At 43.1% G+C, this 19,985-nt stretch overlaps 1 protein-coding gene across 1 annotated transcript in view; it reads left to right on the top strand.

The window, feature by feature from the left end:
* Nucleotides 1-17,675, top strand: part of FDX1 (ferredoxin 1) — a 34,687-nt gene extending 17,012 nt beyond the window's left edge. The window contains exons 3-4 of the mRNA XM_040426249.1: nucleotides 14,992-15,121; nucleotides 16,070-17,675. Coding sequence (XP_040282183.1) covers nucleotides 14,992-15,121; nucleotides 16,070-16,184 — 245 coding nt within the window. The 3' untranslated portion in view covers nucleotides 16,185-17,675. The remainder of the gene's footprint in view (nucleotides 1-14,991; nucleotides 15,122-16,069) is intronic.
* Nucleotides 17,676-19,985: the final 2,310 nt, after the last annotated feature.

Genomic DNA, 19,985 nt, shown 5'->3' with positions numbered 1-19,985 from the left:
TTAGGACCCTTTTACTCACAGCTGCTGCAAACCTCTCCTTTCACCTGGGATAAAGTGCATAACGTACTTCGCCACATCTTTGGGCGATTTGCGCTTTGCACATTGTCCCATGGGGAAGGAGAGGTTTGTTCTATAAAGGTAAAAAAAACTAAACAAAAAAAAAATACCGGTAAGTAAAAAAGTTAACGTTCAGTTAAAAAAGTAAAAAAAAGTTTAATATGTTCTGTTCAAAAGTTAATAAATTTATTGCGTTGCGGCCTGGTTTTTTCTTTTTTGTTTTGTTTTTTTTACCTTCCAGGTGGACCAACCGATCGACTAGCTGCAGCACTGATGTGCATTCTGACAGAAGCATTGCGCTGCTGTCAGATTACACGCAAGTCGGTGTATGCGGCGCTGCAAGACGAGATTTCTCCTCTGCAGTAAAAGATATGTTTGCCGAGGCATATGAGCTGAGGAGGTGGCGGTGTTCATATACTTTGGCAAACACTTTGTATATATAAAAAAAAAAAAATCCCGGCAATGATTTATCCGAAAGGTGCTCTTTGGAATTTGGGCACCTTTGCCCACCTAGGCTGCAAAAAAGTGTCACACATCTGGTATCTCCGTATTCAGGAGAAGTTGGGGAATGTGTTTTGGGGTGTCATTTTACATATACCCATGCTGGGTGAGAGAAATATCTTGGCAAAAGACAACTTTTCCCATTTTTTTTTTTATACAAATATGAATTATGATGTTAACACTGACACCATTAAAACAAATAATATTGTTACATGAAAAACAAAAATAAATAAATCAATACAGCTGCAGCGCTGGGTAAGTTTTAAAATACAGCAAAAGTTTACAGGCAAAAATAGACCAATATATACAGCGTTGCTGCTATATTGATTTATTATATATAAATATATTTTATATATTTAGATTATATATACAGGGAGTGCAGAGTTATTAGGCAAGTTGTATTTTTGAGGATTAATTTTATTATTGAACAACAACCATGTTCTCAATGAACCCAAAAAACTCATTAATATCAAAGCTGAATATTTTTGGAAGTAGTTTTTAGTTTGTTTTTAGTTTTAGCTATTTTAGGGGGATATCTGTGTGTGCAGGTGACTATTACTGTGCATAATTATTAGGCAACTTAACAAAAAACAAATATATACCCATTTCAATTATTTATTTTTACCAGTGAAACCAATATAACATCTCAACATTCACAAATATACATTTCTGACATACAAAAACAAATCAGTGACCAATATAGCCACCTTTCTTTGCAAGGACACTCAAAAGCCTGCCATCCATGGATTCTGTCAGTGTTTTGATCTGTTCACCATCAACATTGCGTGCAGCAGCAACCACAGCCTCCCAGACACTGTTCAGAGAGGTGTACTGTTTTCCCTCCTTGTAAATCTCACATTTGATGATGGACCACAGGTTTTCAATGGGGTTCAGATCAGGTGAACAAGGAGGCCATGTCATTAGATTTTCTTCTTTTATACCCTTTCTTGCCAGCCACGCTGTGGAGTACTTGGACGCGTGTGATGGAGCATTGTCCTGCATGAAAATCATGTTTTTCTTGAAGAATGCAGACTTCTTCCTGTACCACTGCTTGAAGAAGGTGTCTTCCAGAAACTGGCAGTAGGACTGGGAGTTGCAAAAAAGAAGAAAAGTCAGTCCTGTGTCCCAACACGGACAATTACTTGCGCTGCTGCTGGTCCCGGAGTAGTATGGTAGGTCGTGCACACTGATAGATACAATATGAAGGGTTTTGGAACCGCGCTGCTCTGGACCGTGTCTCCTGATAAAAGTGGATGGCATAGGGTGAGCCCCTTTTCCCAGCACCCAAAGGATCCAATCCTCCACAGATCTCCTCTTCTAAGGGTTCAAATGGGATAGGCAGAATAGTGAAGCACCCTTTGCAATCTTTTGTTAAAAGGTTTTATTATACTCACAAGAGTTGGTAGACAAAAAGCATGTAATACAAATATCAGAACGTCAGTTGAGCTTGACTCCATCCTCAACCCAAAAAGGCCCCACAAGCTCATCTTTGATGATACCAGCCCAAACCAGTACTCCACCTTCACCTTGCTGGCGTCTGAGTCGGACTGGAGCTCTCTGCCCTTTACCAATCCAGCCACGGGCCCATCCATCTGGCCCATCAAGACTCACTCTCATTTCATCAGTCCATAAAACCTTAGAAAAATCAGTCTTGAGATATTTCTTGGCCCAGTCTTGACGTTTCAGCTTGTGTGTCTTGTTCAGTGGTGGTCGTCTTTCAGCCTTTCTTACCTTGGCCATGTCTCTGAGTATTGCACACCTTGTGCTTTTGGGCACTCCAGTGATGTTGCAGCTCTGAAATATGGCCAAACTGGTGGCAAGTGGCATCTTGGCAGCTGCACGCTTGACTTTTCTCAGTTCATGGGCAGTTATTTTGCGCCTTGGTTTTTCCACACGCTTCTTGCCACCCTGTTGACTATTTTGAATGAAACGCTTGATTGTTCGATGATCACGCTTCAGAAGCTTTGCAATTTTAAGAGTGCTGCATCCCTCTGCAAGATATCTCACTATTTTTGACTTTTCTGAGCCTGTCAAGTCCTTCTTTTGACCCATTTTGCCAAAGGAAAGGAAGTTGCCTAATAATTATGCACACCTGATATAGGGTGTTGATGTCATTAGACCACACCCCTTCTCATTACAGAGATGCACATCACCTAATATGCTTAATTGGTAGTAGGCTTTCGAGCCTATACAGCTTGGAGTAAGACAACATGCATAAAGAGGATGATGTGGTCAAAATACTCATTTGCCTAATAATTCTGCACGCAGTGTATAAATTTACATATAGTATAATTAGTGTAATGTATAATTAATTATTTTTTAATACAGAGGTTATCTATCTTTCTATCTATCTATATATGTCCATTATACTGTACAATACACTATCTAAATCACCATACTTTATATGGATCATGGAATAAATAATTATACAATATTACACTAATTATACTATATGTAAATTTATATATAATATAAATACTGTATTAACATTCAGCCACTATAGGAACATGGCTAATAAATACACTCTGTATCCACTACTTCAGAGAAAAACAAATAATAATAAATAAAAATAAATATGGAAAACTGCATCAAGATACAAAACAATATACACTTAAAGGATAAAAAAACAGATGAATGCAATAATATTGATTGTGTATCTGACATACTTGAAGCAAACTATCTTATTACTTGAAATTGGGACATTCTCTAATAACTTTCTTATCCCCTAAACACTGAAGGTATTTAGATGCATATCGCGATTCATATGCTAATGCCGCCCTTCATTAAGGTTGCAAGTACATACAAAAGGATCGACTAATGGTGTACATTGCAGTATTAACCTCAATTTTGCTGACTACACTGCCTGTGCCTGACTCTGGTGAACAGCTAGCGGGGTTAAAAATAGGGCTGGAGGGGTTAAAAATTAATAAAAAATAATTTAACTCGCCTTAATCCACTTGTTCGCGCAGCCCGTCTTCTCTTCTGTCTTCTTCTGTGCTGTGTACAGGAAAAGGACCTGTGGTGACGTCACTACGCTCGTCACATGATCTTTTACCATGGTGATGGATCATGTGACCGGAGTGACGTCACCACAGTTCCTTTTCCTGCACACAGCAAAGAAGAAGAAGACAGAAGAGAAGACTGGCTGCGCGAACTAGTGGATTAAGGTGAGTTAAATTATTTTTTTATTAATTTTTAACCCCGCTAGCTGTAGACCGATAGTTCGTCAATAGATTTGCACACTGGCAATTGTTTGGCACATGTGTTCAGGCCTTCCACATGGACTCAGGCCTTACAGGTTGTATTCTAAGTAAGCCATTCGTGTGACAGACGATTCCTTCTTAACAGATATCCAGTAGATTCTCCAGATTCCCAAGTGGTCCAAGTTTCTGGGGTCCTGTCTAAGCTAGACACGTTTCGGGGTATCACATTACCCCTTCCTCAGTAGCTAACTGTAGTTACTCTTGTGCGTTACATTTATTTTTCTTATTGTTCTACATGTCTTTGATATAAAAGAAAATGCAATAAGTGTATATTTATTGGTTTGGGTAAAAGTTATAGTGTTTACAAACTATGGTACAAAAATGTGAATTTCCGCATTTTGAAGCAGCTCAGACTTTCTGAGCACCTGTCATGTTTCCTGAGGTTCTACAATGCCCAGACAGTAGAAAAACCCCACAAATGACCCCATTTCGGAAACTAGACACCCTAAGGTATTCGCTGATGGGCATAGTGAGTTCATAGAACTTTTTATTTTTTGTCACAAGTTAGCGGAAAATTATATATAATATATATATAATTTTCCGCTAACTTGTGACAAAAAATAAAAAGTTCTATGAACTCACTATGCCCATTACGAAATACCTTGGGGTGTCTTCTTTCCAAAATGGGGTCACTTGTGGGGTAGTTATACTGCCCTGGCATTTTAGGGGCCCTAATGCGTGAGTAGTTTGAAATCCAAATGTGTTCAAAATGCCCTGTGAAATCTTAAAGGTGCTCTTTAGAATTTGGGCCCCTTTGCCCACCTAAACTGCAAAAGTGTCACACATGTGGTATCGCCATAGTCAGAAGAAGTAGGGCAATGTGTTTTGGGGTGTAATTTTTACATATACCCATGCTGGGTGAGAGAAATATCTCTCTAAAAGTCAACTTTTCCCATTTTTTTTTTTATACAAAGTTGTCATTTGACAGATATTTCTCTCACCCAGCATAGGTATATGTAAAAAGACACCCCAAAACACATAGCCCTACTTCTCCTGAGTACGGCGATACCACATGTGTGACACTTTTTTTGCAGCCTAGGTGCGCAAAGGGATCCAAATTCAGTTTAGGATGGCATTTTTAGACATTTGGATTCCAGACTTCTTCTCACGCTTTAGGGCCCCTAAAATGCCAGGGCAGTATAAATACCCCACATGTGACCCCATTTTGGAAAGAAGACACCCCAAGGTATTCCGTGAGGGGCATGGCGAGTTCATAGAAGATAATTTTTTTTTTGTGCACAAGTTAGCGGAAATTGATTTTTTTTATTTTATTTTTTTTTCTCATAAAGTCTCCCTTTCCGCTAACTTGTGACAAAAAATAAAATCTCCCACGGACTCAATATGCCCCTCAGTGAATACCTTGGGGTGTCTACTTTCCAAAATGGGGTCACATGTGGGGTATTTATACTGCCCTGGCATTTTAGGGGCCCTAAAGCGTGAGAAGAAGTCTGGAATATAAATGTCTAAAAATGTTTACGCATTTGGATTCCGTGAGGGGTATGGTGAGTTCATGTGAGATTTTATTTTTTGTCACAAGTTAGTGGAATATGAGACTGTAAGAAGAAAAAAAAACTTTTGACAAAAAAATAAAAATCTTCTATGAACTCGCCATGCCCCTCAAAAGTGATCTTTTTATAGCGCCGCTGCGATTTTACGCTGTTTTGCAGTGATCATAAAAAAAAAAAATTCTGCCACTGCGGTGGGGCGGACTGAACGCAAGTGTGCGCACAAGATCAGGCCTGATCGGGCGAACACTGCGTTTTTTGTAGAGCCTATAGAACATGTCCTATTCTTGTCCGGACAAGAAAAGGCATTTTCTATATAGTTCTGGCAATGTGCGGATCCGCAAAATGCAGAAAGTACATTGCCGGTGTCCGTTTTGCGGTGTCCGTGTTTTGCGGATCCGCGGATCCGCAAAACACATACAGATGTCTGAATGGAGCCTTCCAGGGGGGTGATCAATGACAGGGGGGTGATCAGGGAGTCTATATGGGGTGATCACCCCCCTGTAAGGCTCCATTCAGACGTCCGTATGTGTTTTGCGGATCCGCAAAACACATACGGACGTCTGATTGGAGCCTTACAGGGGGGTGATCAATGACGGGGGGGGGGGGGGGGTGATCAGGGAGTCTATATGGGGTGATCACCCCCCTGTAAGGCTCCATTTGGACATCTGTATGTGTTTTGTGGATCCATGGATGTGCGGATCCGCAAAACACATACGGACGTCTGAATGGAGCCTTACAGGGGGGTGATCAATGACAGGGGGTGACCAGGGAGTCTATATGGGGTGATCAGGGGTTAATAAGTGACGGGGGGGGGGGGGGTGTAGTGTGGTGGTGTTTGGTGCTACTTTACAGAGCTGCCTGTGTCCTCTGGTGGTCAATCCAAGCAAAAGGGACCACCAGAGGACCAGGTAGCAGGTATATTGGACACCTTTATCAAAACAGCGTCTAATATACCCTTCAGAGGTTAAAAAAATCGCATCTACAGCCTGCCAGCGAACGATCGCCGCTGGCAGGCTGAAGATCCACTCGTTTACCTTCGGTTCCTGTGAACGCGCGCGCCTGTGTGCGTGCGTTCACAGGAAATCTCTCCTCTCGCGAGAGGGCGCGTCCAGGAGGAATAACAGGGCTGCCGCCAGGACGCAATCCTGCGTACGGCGGTCCTGTAGTGGTTAAGTGTATATTGTTTTGTATCTTGATGCAGTTTTCCATATTTAATTTTATTTATTATTTGTTTTTCTCTGAAGTAGTGGATACAGAGTGTATTTATTAGCTATGTTCCTATAGTGGCTGAATACAGTATTTATATTATATATAAATTTACATATAGTATAATTAGTGTAAATATTGTATAATTATTTATTCCATGATCCATATGAGGTATGGTGATTTAGATATAGTGTATTGTACAGTATAATGGACATATATAGATAGAAAGATAACTCTGTATTAAAAAATAATTATACAATACTAATTATACTATATGTAAATTTATATATAATATAAATATATAAAATATATTTATATATAATAAATCAATATAGCAGCAACGCTGTATATATTGGTCTATTTTTGCCTGTAAACTTTTGGTGTATTTTAAAACTTACCCAGCGCTGCAGCTGTATTGATTTATTTATTTTTGTTTTTCATGTAACAATATTATTTGTTTTAATGGTGTCAGTGTTAACATCACAATTCATATTAGGTTTCCATTGCACAATTGTGGAGAAAGAGATCCAACATTAAGAATAGCAAGAATAGGTGTGGGAATTGTCCTGGCAGAAGGGGGGGGGGGGGGGGCTGCCGTCAAGGAGGAAATGATCAAAAGGCTTTGCTAAATACAAATGTATCCATACTGTACATGTTGTTTTTCGATACTGTATTAACATTCAGCCACTATAGGAACATTACTAATAAATACACTCTGTATCCACTACATTATATATCTGTATACTGTACACTGCTCCATTACATATCTGTATACAACACTTCATTATATATCTGTACACACCGCTCTATCACTGTATATATCTGTATGCAGTAGACCGCAAAAAATCCGGTACAATGTATCACCAGGTGTTATCCAAATCTAATCCACTTTTATCACAGATCTAAAGACATAATGGAGCGGTGTATGCAGATATATTATAGAGCTGCATATGCAAATATATAGTCTAATTCTCGATGTACTGAATCATAATTGTGATCGATATATGAATGTACAGTTAGTCCATTGTACAGTAGTTTATTATTTTTTTATTTATTTTTAACCCCTCCAGCTCAAGTTAGAATATACTAAGAACTGTGTACATAACTGCCCCCAGTATTAAAAGCATTGGTGGCCAGTGCGGCCCTCTCTCCCTCCCCAGTATTAAAAGCATTGATGGCAGTGGCCACAGGCTAACAACCCCGCCCCCCCCATCATTGGTGGCAGCGGAGCAGCATTTCCGATCGGAGTCCCAGTTTAATCGCTGGGGCTCCGATCGGTTACCATGGCAGCCAGGATGCTACTGCAGTCCTGGCTGCCATGGTTACTTAGCTTATACTTACATGCGCTGTCTGTGGCCGGCGCTCCTCCTACTGGTAAGTGACAGGTCTGTGCGATGCGCCGCACAGACCTGTCACTTACCAGTAGGAGTAGCGCCGGCCACAGACAGCGCATGTGGGACTCCGATAGGAAATGCTGCTCTGCTGCCACCAATGATGGGGGGGGGGGGGGGTTGTTAGCCTGTGGCCACTGCCACCAATGCTTTTAATACTGGGGGGAGGGGGGGGCCGCACTGCTTGGCAGCACCCGATCAGGGGGCTGAGATCCGCACAATTACCCCCTTAACTTGAAGCGTCCCCATCACTATGGGAACGCCTCTGTGTTAGAATATACTGTCGGATCTGAGTTTTCACGATCTAACTCAAATCCGATGGTATATTCTAACATAGAGGCGTTCCCATGGTGATGGGGACGCTTCTAGTTAAAATATACCATCTGATTGGAGAAAACTCAGATCCGATGGTATATTAATAGGGACTCCTGACTTTACATTGAAAGTCAATGGGGGACGGATCCGTTTACAATTGCACCAATATTGTCTCAATGTAAACGGATCCGTCCCCATTGACTTAACACCATATACAGTAATATATATTTGTACTGTATGTATTTTTTTTATTTAATTAGGCGATTAGGCTATCTTTCTATGCTTATTTTTTTATTTTAAAATTTTTAATCATTAGGAGTATGTTATCTCACAGTGCTATTTGTTAAATAAACTTAGATGCAAGACCAGCAGAAGGTGTGCACACCAAAAAGTTTTACTTTTAGATCGATAAATTGATAGATGGCTTAATATCATACTTTGGTTTGGATTGCACCAGTATGATATTAATAAGCGCTATAGCTGGGTTATATTACTGCCTGTGTAATTTTAACATATTCTTATATGTACTGTACATATTTTTTACAGGACAGGGGCACAGGACAGTTCAGTCGGGTGCAGTGGGGCACAGGACAGTACAGTCGGGTGCAGTGGGGTACAGGACCATTTTTTATATTTTTATGATTTAATGTTGAGGTGCCATCGCCCGGCTCCTGTATAGTGTCGGGATGACTACGGGCTGTATCAGGAGCCGGATAGCGATATTAACTTTAACTCAACAGCGCCATCTACTGGCATTGGTGTGTATTGATAGACTGGAGGAGATAAAATCGCGTTTAGTTAGTAACGAATTGCGAAATAAGGGAGCGGTAGCGATGACACATCTGTATTACATCCATCTTCTCCTGGCCTCAAAGATAGCGGAGCCCACCTCCCGGCTAGCAATGAAGGCTCAGAGCACATATCGCTGCCCTCGCTGGCCGCAGCTTCACCACCACAAGTCTCCCAACCTCAGATGACCAAAGGCCGCAAGAATGGTGGATGCCATTGCGGCGGATCAGAGGGACATTGATCACTAAGCCTTAAAGCTAGAGGCCCTGGAATTGAAATACTTGGAAAATTGCTCAAGAAGGGCAAACCTGCACATCTGAGGGGTTCCTGAGACAACCTTCTTATCCAATATGGCAACGTCTTTTTCAGGCCCTCCTCCCGCAACATAGTGTTTCACTTTTCTGCATGGACAGGATCCAAAGGGCGCTAACCAAACCCTGTAAGCCTGTTTTCCCCAGAGATGTAAGGGGGCAAATTTTAGGTGAAGCAAGGAACCAACCAGCACTCCTGGGGAACACCCCACCCCTTCCCCATATGCTTGTTTGCCAACTTGGCTCCATCAGCGCTAGGACAACATAGAGCGATCATGCCAGTCACTATGGCACCACAACAGGCCCAGATGAAATATTGATGGGAGTTCCTGTTCTTGCTATTCTATGGACTCTAAGTCCATTCTCGTCCTGACTCTGTTCGCTCTGTGGAAGAGGGCAAGAGGCTCTTGCTAAAGCAGGAATTCCTATGGCACCTCCGCAGCCCTTACCACCACAGACCCCTCCTCTGTCAAGGACATGGATCTCTACATCGAGGCCCAGACCTCTGTCTCCTGCTTCACCTGGACCCCCCCCCCCCCCAGATGATGGGAGATTATGTGAGTTCCTCTTTGGGTTCTTTAGTTATTCTTATTCCTTTTATTGTATTGTTTTTTTACCTTGGTCCACAGTGAGATGCCAATGATATCTAAGGTTGGCATTGGCAATGACTTTATAATTATCTATGCTCTGGGGGTTGACTGGAGGGGATTGATTTGGGGAAGGGGGGAGTTGAGGCACTGCTGTCATTCTATCTATACTGTTATTTGCCCTCTCTTAGTACTTACCCACACTTTCAACATGTGTTGTATAATGCATCATGTACGGGGTTTCAGGTCCCTTTCTAAACATAAAAAACCTTTATTGATTACATTAAACAATCCCCATACATAATTTACAGGATTCCCCCCCCCCCCCCCCCCCATCATTTCCTAAATATTTCCATCAGCAATATCCCTCCTTTTTTACATGGCTTCCTATGACACCAAGACTAGAGGAGTCGCTACCCTTATTCACCGCTCTTTTCAAATCAGGGGTTTTAGGGACACTGAAGGGCGTTACTTCATACTATTGGATACTTACCATGATGCCCGTTTATGTGTGGTCAATTCTTACGCCCCTTTTTTTTTAAATAACCTGGCCTCCATTATTGAACCCCCCTCCCCTAGAATACCAGTATCTGCTGTCTGTGGTGTGGGGATTTCAATTTTGTGATGAACGTAACCTAGGACAAATCTCAGCCCTCATCTGCCCAGCGTTCTGATGTTCAAAATTGGCTCATCTCTGAGACTATGCAACTTTTGCAATTTGCTAAGACCTGGAGAGAGCATAATGGTTCACAAAGAGAATACACGTTTTCTTCTAGTTCACCTCACCACTATTCCAGAATTGAGATGATGCTCTCATCAGCTCACACACTTTCTTATCTATTGTTTTCTAATAGAGTGGACCCAGCATGCATGTGGAACATGCATTCCCTGTATTTTATGGTGGCCAGTTGTCACGGATTATAGACGATTGCATGCCCACGTACCTAATACTGTGCGACACCTGAAAACCCTATAATAGTGAGGGGACACGACCACCGGCTCCCTGCACTTAATACGGACTGAGTCAGGGTCACCTAGAATCAAGCCAGCAAGGAAACCCAAATAAAGGAAAGACTTATCTGAGGAAACAGCAGCTGCCTCCAGCAGTGAACACCTCATCCAGGAAGTAGTATAAACCGCAAAGTGAGGCAGTATGGGAGGGAATATAAAGGGAGACAATTAGTCTAAATAGGTGACACCTGGGAGAAGGAAAGGAGATGACAAAGTGAAACCAAAACCAAGAACGTCATGCAAGAGGTAGAGAAGAACGTCTGCCAGGCCTTCTCACAGAACTGGTGGTGACACCAGTATGGCACGATAACGGGTAGTGGTATTTAGGCTACTTTCACACTAGCATTTTTGCTGGATCCGGCAGGGCTCAGCAAAATCGCTTCTGTCACTGATAATCCAACTGCCTGCATCCGTTATGAATGGATTCGGGTGTATTATCTTTAACATTGCCACGACGGATCCGTCATCAACTCCATTGAAAGACAATGGGGGACGGATCAGTTTTCTATTGTGTCAGAGAAAACGGATCCGTCCCCATTGACTTGTATTGCGGGTTAGGTGTTCTTCACAGAAGTTCGGGTTTGGGTTAGGTGTTCTGAATATTTTATTATTTTCCCTTATAACATGGCTATGGCACATTTTTCACTGAATGCATCCGGACACGCTCGTCTGCAAGGGTTTTAAGACTGACTTGACCAAATGGTATTCCCCTGTGTTGTCCTGGATTGGCAGAATACATGCCATTAAAATGATGTCCCTGCTATATCTGTTTCCCTATGCCTGTCCCTATAAAAGAGCTTCTTGGGTTACACCAGGAAACTTCTTGATTTATACTTGCAAATAAACGCCCTAGGATTAAACTTTCTATAATGTTTCTCCATCGATTTCATTAAATACCGTAGGGCTGCACTATTAACGCCACTTTTATTTCATTTCACTATTATGGCGCCCAGTTGGGTCAAGCTGGAGTCTGACCTTTTTGGCTCCCGTCTCACTGGTAGTGCTCTTCTGGTCCACAAAGCTTATTCCTGCTGAGATGAAGTCTAAAGGTGCATTTAGACACATCCATAATCATCCAGATTATCGGGAATGACCATTCCTGCGAACAGTCCTTCCCGATCATCTGGCCTAAATGTGCTGCCGATCACCCGATGAACGTATGAAACGCTCGTTCATTGGGTGATCCTGTTGTTCATGCAGGCACCATCAATCGAGGCTTCTGAGCAGCAGATCATGTGGTTTAAACAGCCATGATCCTGTATGAGGATGAGGGATCGCTATAGCGATTCCCCCGTCCTCGTACAGTGAAGGAGATCACTGCATTTAGATACATGGTCTCCTTCACTGAACGAGCAGCCGACTGTTGGGAAGAAACGCTTCCTTCTCGACAATCGGTCGCTCAGTCAACCCATCTAAATCAATCTCCGCTTTCATTTTATTCCATTTAATTGTGGAGAACGGTTAGGTTTAAGCTTAAATTGCAGTCGAGGCTTGCATAATCAGCTTTCCCACCTAGTATGAACAGCCTTTCCTTCTCTTGGTGGACTTCACAATCTGACATGTCTTCATGATTTTCTATGGAGGGGGAGGAATATTGCTTACCACTTCACAACTAAGGCTACTTTCACACTCGCGTTTTGGCTTTCTGTATGTGAGATCCGTTCATGCATTCTGAATGGAAAAGGATCTGCTCAGAATGCATCAGTTTGCCTCCGACCAGTCACCATTTCACTTTGGAGGCGGACACCACAACGCTGCTTGCAGCGTTTTGGTGTCCCAACTGACGAAACTGAGCCAAACAGATCACAATCTGGCACAATAGAAAACGGATCCGTCCTCCATTGACTTTCAATGGTGTTCAAGACAGATCCGTCTTGGCTATGTTAAAGATAATACAAACGGATGCAGGAGTTTGTATTATCTGAATGGATCAGTCTGTGCAGATCCATGATGGATTCGCACTAAATGTGAAAGTAGCCTTAGAGATAACTATTCGCCTTCCCTCCGGAAACTCTATAGATTTCCGCAAATTGTTTGTTTCTTTTTGGCAGAGTAGGATTAGGCATGTACTGTAGAGAATACCACCTTTTCCCCCCTGGACGCTTTGCACTGTGCTCTTTCCGAAGAAAGGGCTTGGTCTCCTATGTTTATAATTGGTTGAATACCTGAATGAGGCCTCATTTAGCAACCAGTTCATGATTTGTGTACTATTTAAAAAAAAAAAAAATATATATATATATTTATTTATTTTTTTCTTTAAAAGTGTAATTCCACCTAAAAATGTTTGTTTCCTCACCTCGCTCACGTGCTGCTCGTATGTGGAAGAACCCCTCTCCTAACAAACCTGTAGCCGTCAGTCCCTCATTTTGTGGAGCAGCATCAAATACAAGAAAAACCCTGCCGCCCCGCCGGGCCTTGACCTTTGCCTCTTTATCTTGGCAATACCTAATCGCACAAGGCCATTTTACGTCTTTCTCCAAACTATTGCAATATGAGAAATTCCAGGAAACCTACAATCTCAACTGCGAAGAAATAGTTTGCTGCAAATTTTCCATTTTTGTTCACTCATTCGCCCCCCTCCCCCCCTAAGTGACAGAGATCCCAAACCGTACGTCGGAGCTGCTCATTGCAGCGATGGGGTATATATATCCACCTTCTACTCCTTTTTAATGCCCCCTCCCCAGGACAGAAATTGGAGGTTTATGCTCGGATAGGGACACAGTCCTGGGATCTGTTTTTCTCTCCATGGCTGTGCTGCCATATCTAAAGGCAGACATAACATTTTCCTTCCATTGCAACTTGTGCTGAGAATCCATAGGATCTATCAGATGTCTTCCCCACTGTGTTTCCAGGAGACAGGGTCTCCTGTCCATATCTGCTGGACATGCCATCTAATGTCTACATCCTGGTCTAAAGCTTTACTATAGTTAAGTGTTGGTTGGCCACTTCCTGGGCAGGCCTGCAACGGGAAGCATCCTTTACCTGCTTCCCGGAGCTCTGTCCCGGCTCCTTCGTTGTCCGTCCTTTGCTACCTCACTTGCCTGCCCCGCTGTGAACATCCAGTTTGGTGCTGCTGCAGCCAATTGTTGGCTGCAGCTGTGACCTGATTTCCTCGCGTCACTGCCGCGGCCAACGATTTGGCTGCAGCGCCATCAAACAGGACGTTTAAAAACAGGCGAACCGAGTGAGCCAACCGAGAAATAAAGGAGCCAGCACCCATTGCCAGCAAGCAGGTCTGCCCAACACCTTTACATGGCAGCCAGCTAGAAATGTTTTTTTTTTTACTTTGGAGAGAATCAATGGAATGATGGTATATGGAAAAAATCTCAACCTTCCAATCCGATTCTATGGCCCGCCCAGTATCCGCTCACTGTACACCCGTGGATAGATCACATGTATACCCCAGGCCTACAACACGTGCCCTGAACGTAAAAACCTCTTCCTTTGTTTCCTATAAAGACTCTTGTTTTATGATTTTGTGTATTTAGGGATGCTCAGATATGTAAACGCATTATACTTTTACTGGTTTTATATATACTAGTCCTCAGTCTTATCTATGTTGTGCCATTCCTCGATTATTCCTCCTAGAAGTTTTATGAATGACTTGCCAGCAGCCTAAAATAAAGGTGTTACCAGTTTGGGGCATGTCCCTGCACAGTGTGACACTGTCTAATCAGTAAACTGCGCAGGGACATTCCCCCCCCCAACTGGTGACATCCTGATGGACTTTTATTGCAAACTGCCAGCAATTCATTTATAATCTTTTAGTAGGAATAATGGAGGAATGGCACAACATAGTTATATTAAAAGATGCTCCAGAATTCTTATTACACGGGCAATGCAAGTCGTTACTAAAACAGACCTGTCAGGAGAGGTGACGGCTCCTCGTTGAGATGCTTTTCCCCTGTATGGGGTATTGGTTGAAGCGTATTGTGCTACCTTTGGAAATAAAGTTTTAGGAGGGAAACCCTAGCACAGGAGTGAGCGGAGCCTTTGATGCTGTAATTCCCATGTTGCAGTGCTGACTATCACGACTTCATGTCTCCATCCAGGTGCTTGTGAGGGGACACTAGCCTGTTCTACTTGTCATCTCATCTTCGAGGATCATATATTCCGACAGCTGGAGCCAGTGACCGATGAGGAGATGGATATGCTGGATCTCGCCTATGGACTCACTGAAATGTAATGTATTTTCTTTGGGCTACAAGCAGAAGGGAGGCATCATGGTTGGAGTCTATTTGGGTATTTGATCGCACTTGGCAGTTTTGGTGCAGAAAGTTCTGCGATAGAAAAGTCACCTGGAATGAGGTGGCTTCGGCAGCATGTGCATGGATTCCAGCGCATCCCATTCAGATGATTGGGACAGTCGTGGAAATGTTCTGCAGCAAATCTACTGTGTGTGGATCATCCTTATACAAACCCTGAAGCTAGAAATGAATTCTCTAATAAACTGGAGATATACTGCCCCTAGTGGCCTGTCGGCTGCCAGGATTTTCTGGATGCTGAAACTCTTGGTCTTAGGGCTCATTCCTTGGCCGTTCCCGTATTGTGGTCCACAATATATGGGAACCAGCCGTGTGAACAGATTGGAAGCACTACGGAGTGTGTTTTCTGTCCATGTCTCCGCACCGCAAAAAAGTAGTGCATGCATGGGTCCTGCGTCCGCATACGGCGGCCCTGCGCTCAGTGGACGTGCATTGTGGACTGCAGTATGGGCCCAGCCGGCACAACCAAAGAGCGTATCTAGTCTCCTGGTACAGATGGCATTGGGGGAGGGCCCCTTCTGTAGCCAGGTGCTTTACAGCAGGAGACGAGTTTGTGATAATGAATGAAGGAAAAACTCTTATGCCTCTTTCACACGTCAGTGATTTCCATCGGTGATTTTTAGCCTAAACCAGGTGCGGCTCTAAAGACAGAACAGGAGCAGATCTTTCCCTTATACCTCATGTCTGTGGAGGCTCCAATCCTGGTTTTGTCTCCCAATCACTGATGGAAATTACTGACCAAAACACTGATGTGAGGCTTTATTCTTTCGTATTCTTCTCTGGACAACCCCTTTAAGCTGTATGTATAGCGAATTTTATATATGTAAATCTCATGAATAATTAGTTCATGTTTCTCACCCTGTAGGTCAAGACTGGGCTGCCAAATCTGCCTCCAGCCGTTCATGAATGGCATGACTGTGAAAGTTCCCGAGGCGGTGGCGGACGTCAGACAAGCAGTGGATATGAGCAAGAGTTCTTGAAACCGGCCAAATACGAAGCGACTCTTGGCGTTTTTTTTTTATATTCTAGTTCTTAATCCAATGTAATGAGGTATCTTCTGCTGTAGGATAGCAGTTAAAATGTGTTTTGGAAATTTGCCTTAGTGTATTTTTGTTATCTGCACGTCCCAGGGGGGGGGGTTTGTTTGTCAGGACAAGACTGTCCTCTTCATATACATGAGCTACTTCGATCGTCCTATGGGAGGCGCTATGAGGACACACCACACCTTTTTCTTTGCCACCTCCATATAGGAGTTGGCAGCGCTCGAGGAAATGAAGTGTGTAACATACCTCAGCCATGTTCTAGATGAGCTCCGCTGGCCAGTCCTGAGAACAGATACTCGATGCATCTATCGTATTGTCCTCCCCGACATTTTTAATACTAAAAATAATCCATGTTAACAGAGATTAAAGTGGTTGTATGGGATCACAGTAGAGGGGCTTGTGTATTTAATGGAGCTAAGCTGCAATACCAAATACAGCCACTGGTCCTGGGTGGCCCCATTTCTAGGTGGGGGATTTAAATGGTTGTGTTGGATATTTTGGGTTGAGAAGCCAAGAAAATTGAAAGCTAGAATGGGGATATTTTATCAAAACCAGGGGGACCGGGCTGCACAAGATGTTTATAGTAGAACTACATTGACCTGTTTCAGGATGACCGCGAGTACTTGGATTTCAGTCACGTCAGGAGCTGGATTTTTGATCAAACTAGGCACCACTGGTGAAAATTCATGATGGTTAATGAAGGACATTGACCGTTTTGAGTAATATTGGCTGTCAGAAAATATATCTAGCGTTTTCTGTAAGCTCTAGGTCTTACTTTTTATGTTTTCAGATGGGCCTTGTAGGAACAAAGCTACCTGGAAACCATCAACAAGCAGGCTAACTACTGTTGACAGATCTTGTTGTATTTTTTTTCAACCCTTGCACTGGCCAAATGAAAAGTAGTGCCCGGGTTCAGAGAACCCCTTTTGAATCCTGAAGCATCTTTCTGTTGTGTGGCTTTGTTCACTCTGTGCCTTTATTTTAGTTACACTACAGTTTTGTACTTTAATGCGCCTCACTCTACTCCAGTGGACTCTTACGGTCTTGAGCATTACTTCTTTACCGAGGGTCTTCAAAAAAATAAGTTAATCACAGGGTATCTTATTGCTGGAACCCTGGTGCCACCACAGGGGCAATAAAGCCTTACATTGTCCCCTTTGATTTCGGAGGCCATCCATGTATTGCACACCACAGGTCATGCAGGGCGAACCTGACAAACCCTTTACGTCTGTATGCAGCTCCAGCCTAGCACTCCCTGCGGCTCAAGGTGAATATGAACATAATCCTTGCTGACGATTCGGCCACTATACATGAAATGGGGAGCTTCTTTTCAAATAATAAATGTTTGGTGAGCATGGAGTAATTTGAGAATGTTTTTTAGAATTGTCATGCTATCAAATAATTTTCAATAAAGTACAGTTTTCAGATGCTGTGCATATATTTTTTTTCTCGTTTGCCCTATACATATATGCATCAACAAACAGGTTTTTAAGGCCCTTTTTACACGGGCCAATGCTCAGGCAATTATTTGGCACGAACTGAATTTTACCGACAATTGCCTGATTCTCAGTGGAGGTAAAGAGGCATTTATGGGCAGCAATGATCTCTGTATGGGGATGAACAATCGCTACAACGATCATTCATCCCCATACAGATACGTTGTTTGCCAGCAGCAGATTCCTATTTACACAGAATGATGTGCAGCCCACAAATGATGATTTTATGTGCTGCATAAAAGACATGAGCGCCCGATGAATGAGCGTTTGCTCATTGTTGGGGCGATTGGCAGCACCATTTACAGTTTCATGGAATCTCAGGAGGGGGTGGAGTGCTCAAGGGACAACCTAATAGTAATTACAATTTTATGGACACGAGCACTTCGAGGGGGCAGTTCACTCTGTTCTGAGGTTTATTTACAGCTGTTGGCTTGCCCCTCGGTACTTTCATGCGCCTCACTGTACTCTTACGGTCTTGAGCTTAATTATTTTCCGAAGGTCTTCTGAGAGTCAGGAGTCTTACAACGACAGGGAGTTAAGAGCAGTTCTTTGTGTTCCGAGCCAGTGGATTTCACAAATAGCAGGGAGACATGTAAAAATCTTCCTAGACAGTGCAACAGCGGTGGCATTTGTGAACCAGCAAGGGGGGACCAGGTCGCCCTCTCTCATGACCATTACTCCCTTTCAACAGTCGATCTCAAGGGGTTGAAGAACATCTGTGAAGATTGTCATCACACTGTCAGGGAGAGTGGTGATGAAATCAAGAAGTTTTCAATTGGAAGAAGTGTTTTTTGGGTGTTCCCTCCATGGATTTATTTTCCACCCAGCAGAATAGCAAATGTAAGAAGTCATTCCTGAATCCCAGGGACCGTCCATGGGAAGTATTTGTCCTGTCTCAGTCTTGGGGGGAGGAGCCTGAGCTTTTCCAGGCTCTTGGCTAGCAAATCCTTCTGGGTATTCTACAATACTAGGGATTTACTAATTCATTAATACAGTGCCTTGCAAAATTATTCACCGCCCCCCCCCCCCCTTGACTTTTTTTGTATTTTGTTACATTAGAGCCTTAAAGCGACACTGACAGGGCCAATAAGCATATTGCGGTATATATATGGCAGTACAGGTCTTATAATGGGTATTACAATCATCCCCCCTGTCCACATTATACATACAGTAAACTTAAGTTTTATAACCTGCTCCAACGGTCTTCAATCTGCCCAAGGGGCGGCGTTTCACCTCTCTTGCGCCCAGCCAGCCTTCCCCAACTGCTGCTTTGAAGCGCCGCCCAGCTCATGAATATTCAGTTTGCTGGGCGGCTTCTGCGGTCCCCGCTCTGAAGCGCTGCGCTTAACAGTGCCCTGCGCATGCGCCGGATCTTGTTTAGTCAGGGACAGTAAGCGCCGCCCAGCGAAGTGAATATTGATGAGCTTACTGAACTTACTGAACTCTCCAAACAAGTAAGGGACAATGTTGTTGAGAAGTAAAAGTCAGAGTTTAGGTTATAAAAAAAATATCCAAATCTTTGATGATGCCCAGGAGTACCATCAAATCATTACCAAATGGAAAGAACATTTGTCTATACACTCCACACCAGAAACGCTCCAGCTCTGTGCAGGACCAAAACATATGAGCCAAGTCTGCATCCGGGGCAGCACACCTAGGACAGTTAGAGTCCGCACGTAGACCCATCTTAAACAGGAGTCGTGGCGTCTTGTATACCCTATAAATAAGGAATAATTGCGATCGCCTATGTGCCACACTCATAGATATCGCGAGTACTGCCCCCAAAACATCCCATTTTTCCTCCGACAATTCTCCAACATCTCTCTCCCATTTACTGGTTAATGGATCACGTACTAATTTATCTAGTAGACTGGCATAAGCCATGGAGATAATCGTGCGCGATAATCTGGCCTGCACCACTGAATCAATCACCGGCATGGAGTGCACAGTCAAAGGAGGAGTCTTCCGTTCCTGAGTCTGCATGGCATGTCTCAATTGTAAGTATACAATTGTAAGTAAAATACACGGTTCGACAATTGAAATTCTGTCTGTAGTTGTTGAAAGGATTTAAGATTATTTCCTAAGTACAGATGTGCTATTCTTGTTACCCCAGCTTTTTCCCAACTGTCAAAACCTTCCAGCTGGAATAGTTCCCCCAACCTTTCATTCCTCCAAATAGGGGTATATTTTGTACATCCAGTAATTTCTCCCACATTTTATGTATCAGGAGCATGGTAGGTAG

Source organism: Bufo bufo, chromosome 3 (genome assembly GCF_905171765.1).
Source record: "Bufo bufo chromosome 3, aBufBuf1.1, whole genome shotgun sequence".
NCBI classification, from domain to species: domain Eukaryota; kingdom Metazoa; phylum Chordata; class Amphibia; order Anura; family Bufonidae; genus Bufo; species Bufo bufo.
The sequence above is the reverse complement of the archived record's forward strand: the minus strand, read 5'-3'. Positions and strand labels throughout refer to the sequence as shown.